Genomic DNA, 5385 nt, shown 5'->3' with positions numbered 1-5385 from the left:
GGGGGGCTCACGATTTCCACCTATGTTGTCAACCCATTGTCAAAAGTTAAGGATAAATCCCTCTCCCCCATATTATTGAAGTTTTAAGCTGTGATACTCAGCCTAGAATAAAGGTAGATGTTAGATTTTGTCCTAGGTTTGTTCTTTACTATTTATCATAGCGACAGATGCATTGGGGCATTATCTGGAGATCTCATCTACATGAAATAAAACAAGAACCTAGACCTAGACCTAGACCTGAAATAAAATGTCTCCCTCATTCTATCTATCTGTCTGTCTGTCTGTCTGTTGGCCCCCTGGTTTCTTACCAATGGTTAAATGTGCCTCTGTGGCTGTCTGTCTGTTCAAATCCTTAACAAGAAAGCAGTGAGGAAGTCATTTAATGTACTGGATGTTGTTTGCCTGGACACTGAAACTGTTGCGTCAGAGTAATGTATGAGTCTGAGCAGAAGGTCTGCTGCTAGTTGCTTGTGAGTATTTGTGTCTTGTGTTCATTAGTAATGATCTTAAAGTAACAGGAATACTGCAGGCCTCGTGGGAGTGTTTAAGTCATGTATTTTATACAGGCATTGACACTTTTTGATGTGGAACATACATTTTTAGATGTGTGAAGGTTTTTAGTGTGCTATCTTAGTATTCAATACTGATCTGTGTAAGTATCAGTATATAGATTTTGTAGTATTGTATATTACTTATTACATAGTAATAATAATAATATGTGAATTATTTCTTTTTGATGTGAACATCTAAAGCTTTACTATTCCCAGTGTTTCTGACCCTTCTGACTGTTAAAATGAATGCTTCATTTAAGAGTTATTTTTTCTGTTTGACCTTGACCATGGTCACTGTGAAATGCAATTTTCGTAGCATTAAACACATTTGAATATCAGGAACAGACGATTTGCCTAGTTTCCTTATTTACATAACAAATTAGACAAAAAAAAAATTCAGGAGCATTATGGAAGTAGAATGCTACTTCTAATTCTGCTTAACTATATTTTACTCCATTACATTTATTTGATTGCTGCACCTGTTATTCATATGTAGTATAAATCTATAAAATGTATTGTCATTGGTTGTTGACAAAGCTTTAGGCATTCAACTCTGAGCATGACTTTGTTGCATGTGAAGAACAGCCTTCTGACTAAATCTGATACATTACATTGTTAATATGCACTGTCCCTGTTCAATAAACCAATGAATATATTTAAATGGTGTTCATCTTCCATTAGTGTTACATTAAAATGTTGCTTATATGTTAATGCATCAGTCATAATAAGATCATATCATAATACATAACAGTATAGCAGTAGCTTTATGTTTAATACTTTATGTAATAACAGTAACATTAAGTAACACTAACCTTAAATAAAACTGAACACTTCCTTCATTGGGTGAGCCTTTGTGTTGTGTGTGTTCAGATGTCATCGTAATTGGTCAGTGTAATGTAAGGTCAGTCAGGCTCCTCATTTAGATTTCATCCAATCACATGGTTGGTAGTGATTTCTTCTGTGAATTTGCAAATACTAAGTTGGCACAACCCCCTGAGATGTTTTTGTTTCTTTAGGTATTTAAAGAGGGATGTCAAGCAGAGAAAACAGCTGAGGTCTTGAAGCTACAAGTCAAAGCTGCCATAAGGCAAAGTGCAGTCAACTCTGAGGAGTCATGTTGACGAAGAGCAGCTCCAGCGGCCTCTTCATCATCACTCTCAACTTCATCTTCAACCATCCTCTGTTTGTTCAGCCCTCTCATCAATACAGAAGGTATGTTCATCATCTGCAGCAAGTTACCTGGTCTGAGGCCCAAACCTATTGCAGGGAGCACCATACTGACCTGGCCACTTTCCACAACATGCATGAATTAGATGCAGCACAGAGTTTGTACAGTTCACACCTAATGTGTTGGATCGGACTCCGAAGACACAACAATGATCCTGGTGTCTGGCGCTGGTCTGATGGACGGCCAGACAACTTTACACATTGGAATGTGAATTCCAATGAACCTAATGGACGTTATAATAATGAAAATTGTGCTGTTATGAAATCATCATGGTGGTTAGATGTGCCGTGTGATCTACAATTAACATTTCTGTGCTATGAAGATGATCTGATCTTGGTGAAAGAGAACAAGACATGGGAGGAGGCTTTGAAACACTGCAGGACTCTTGACATGAACCCCAGTTCCCCCAACACTGACATCAACCATCTCTACGATCTCCCGAACATATACTTTGGAGTTGACAACTCATTTATCAAAAGAGTGATCCTCGATGCTCAGACAGACGAGGTGTGGATAGGTCTACGTTTCCTGGCGGGACACTGGCTGTGGGTGAACGGGATCCCTCTGCAGGAACAACTACCTGCCTGTCCTGCACCCGGGAATCACTGTGGGACAATATTGAGGACAGTAAAGCTTTTCCAACTCAGCAACTGTATGGAGAGAAGGAATTTTATGTGTTTGGCTCGGAACTAGTGTACTTGCAGTTCACAGCCTGCATATGCAGACTTATGTAATATTTTAGGTAGATTCGGTATTTGCGCTTAGAAGAGGACAAGCTCTGGCTCTTTATTTTACAACCCTGACAACAATTCTAGGTCTAAGATTGTTGTAGGAGAACAAGCTCAACCACAGTAATACTTTGGTGACAATTTCTATAGTTTGTTGGTGTTTTAATCTGATTTACATACAGTGTGGATTTACAAATTGTAAAAAACCAAGTGTCGTATTTTCTGGGACTAAACAAACAAATATGAAAATGTAAACGTAAATTAGTCATAAGTATAAACTTGGTTTCTCTTCATATATTTTTGTCTGATTTCAATAAATGTTTGTTATTGATGGTGAACAAGCAGTAGTCTACATTTCTGATTTTTTTTATTCAACACACTCCTTTGACATAAAACTTTGGTTTCAATCTCAAACTAAAAATAACCAAAACAGGTATCAATGATACTGGTAATAATAATAATTTATACTGGTAACATGATCATAATCATAAACTTTGATCGATTAGAACTTTGCATTCAGAGAAACGATTGTTATGCATTTACAATTTGACAGTGCAATAGTTTATGGACCTCTTAGTTCCTCCTTTCTCTATGACTTCCTCCCGATTAGCCTCTCTATGTTTGAAGTAAAGTCCGCTCTTAGACTTTCCACAAATAGCGTGGTTGATATTATTTTTATCAGCAGGTGAGAAAGATATGCAGATTATGCTTGATAAATTCACAAACCCAACTCATTTAGCTCAACATCCACTTACCTTTTTTCAGAGCTTTTAATTGTGGCTCATGGTCATCATCAGGTGATGGCATTTTCTCACTTGGGAAAACTCTCACATCATAAAGAGTAAGGGGACTTTGAATTAAGGTTTTTTGTACAAGGTAGAGAATCAACTTTTACCAAGAAAAACAGGGACAACATTTCAATTCTTGTTTTTCACAATTTCTGCTCATGGGCTCTACGGTGTGGTTAAGTTTAGTTAAGGCTCATAGTTACGTTAATATATGTCTGTGTTATTGGTCTCTGACAGGAGGCAAACGCCTTTCTTAAATAACGTCAGACTTGCTACATTCCTGTCCACCTCCCTGACCTCCAGACATTTCCACCCTAGATACAAGGAACCCTGCTTTCTGCGTTAGCACTGAATACTGGCATATGATTGAATCATATCAATACTTTTGGTACTGTTTCATTCTGCTTGTCACTACTCACCTCCCCACCAACAAAAATGACTACGACAACTGAACAAAGGGAAACATAGGAAACTCCCATAGACAAATGGGAATGCCAATATCATATTTACATTATAACACATTTCTGAAAACTGAGTAAGTATCTTACAAATAAGTACAATTTCCTTGGAACATTGCAGAGCATTATTGGATGAAGGCATGGCTTTCCCAATGCTATTTTCTCTTTTCCTGTTTGTCTCCCCTCCCCCGTGTATGAGTGTCTGTGTCCATGTGCTTCCCCTGACATCAGGTGACTCCGCGGAGGCGTGGTCTGGACAGCAGCTCACCACCACACCTGCAATCTATCACTCATCACCTGCAGTATATCTACCCTGGTCATCCGTGTGCACTCACCTGCCTCTGGTCTGGTCAAGTGTCCTCTGTAGTCCTGCCTTGTGTACTCCCCAGACACCTGGATTCCCCAGACCCACACGTGTGTTTTGTGTTCTGTCTCTGCTTTGGGGTCCAACATCCATTCTGACAAAAATGTAACAGGTTGCCTCCAATGTATCAATGGATCATTTCTGTAATCAGCTATGACACTGAACATGTTAGATTAAGATATAAGACATGGGACATAAAGCTACTGCTATATTGTTATGTATTATGATTTCAGCTTATTATTACTGATGCATTAACATATAAGCAACATTTTAATGTAACACTAATGGAAGATGAACACCATTTAAATATATTCATTGGTTTATTGAACAGGGACAGTGCATATTAACAATGTAATGTATCAGATTTAGTCAGAAGGCTGTTCTTCACATGCAACAAAGTCATGCTCAGAGTTGAATGCCTAAACCTTTGTCAACAACCAATGACAATACATTTTATATATTTATACTACATATGAATAACAGGTGCAGCAATCAAATAAATGTAATGGAGTATAAAACAATAAAACATCAACATACTATGAGCAAACATAGAAATTGTCACCAAAGTATTACTTTGGTTGAGCTTGTTCTCCTATGCCAATCTTAAATCTAGAATTTTGTTAGAATTTTAAATAAAGAGCCAGAGCTTCTCATCTTCTAAGTGCAAATAAAGAATCTACCTAAAGAATTAACTCATAAAACATAAGTCTGTATATACAGGCTGTGAACTACAAGTACAAGCTCAAAGCCTCCTCCCATGTCTTCTTCTCTTTCATCAAGATCAGATCATCTTCATACCACAGAAATGGATATTGTCTGTCATATGGCAAATCAAATGACCATGTCGATTGCATGCCAGCTCAATTTTCATTTCCAACAATGTTGTTAGAGGGGCTGGAGCCCGACACCAATATGCAGTAGTTCTTTTTCTGGTTGATTTGGTTCAGGCACCTTGAAAACCTTGTGTGACTGCATGGTGTGTGTAAATAAAATTATTTCTTCTAATTCGTGGCGTTTCAGTCAGTGTTTTGCAATGTGTTTATTTCACATGTTCATATCATGATGACGATGAAAATACTATTTATCAGTCAGCACTAATGATGAGAGGGATTTATCCTCAACTTTTAACAATGGATTGACAGTGATCAAAGAGTAAGAACGAGCAAATGTACATTGTCTGAGAAGGTAAGTTTCAATTGATAATCTGCTGTCCAATGCTGGCAGATTTGTAGTTTGTACTGTAGTCTGGCAGATCCAAGTTGAGGCCT

The 5385-nt window shown here is 37.8% G+C and overlaps 1 protein-coding gene across 1 annotated transcript; it reads left to right on the top strand.

Annotated features, from left to right (window-relative positions):
- The first annotated feature begins 1650 nt into the window (after positions 1–1650).
- Positions 1651–2754, top strand: LOC147817769 (secretory phospholipase A2 receptor-like). Its single transcript, XM_087180232.1, has one exon. The coding sequence runs from the start codon at positions 1666–1668 to the stop codon at positions 2470–2472; it is 807 nt and encodes a 268-aa protein (XP_087036358.1). The 5' UTR covers positions 1651–1665; the 3' UTR covers positions 2473–2754.
- Positions 2755–5385: the final 2631 nt, after the last annotated feature.

This window comes from Seriola lalandi, unplaced genomic scaffold, assembly GCF_002814215.2.
Source record: "Seriola lalandi dorsalis isolate HSWRI2012SDOR001 ecotype SW California unplaced genomic scaffold, Sedor1 jcf7180002054898, whole genome shotgun sequence".
In the NCBI taxonomy this organism is placed as follows: domain Eukaryota; kingdom Metazoa; phylum Chordata; class Actinopteri; order Carangiformes; family Carangidae; genus Seriola; species Seriola lalandi.
The sequence above is the reverse complement of the archived record's forward strand: the minus strand, read 5'-3'. Positions and strand labels throughout refer to the sequence as shown.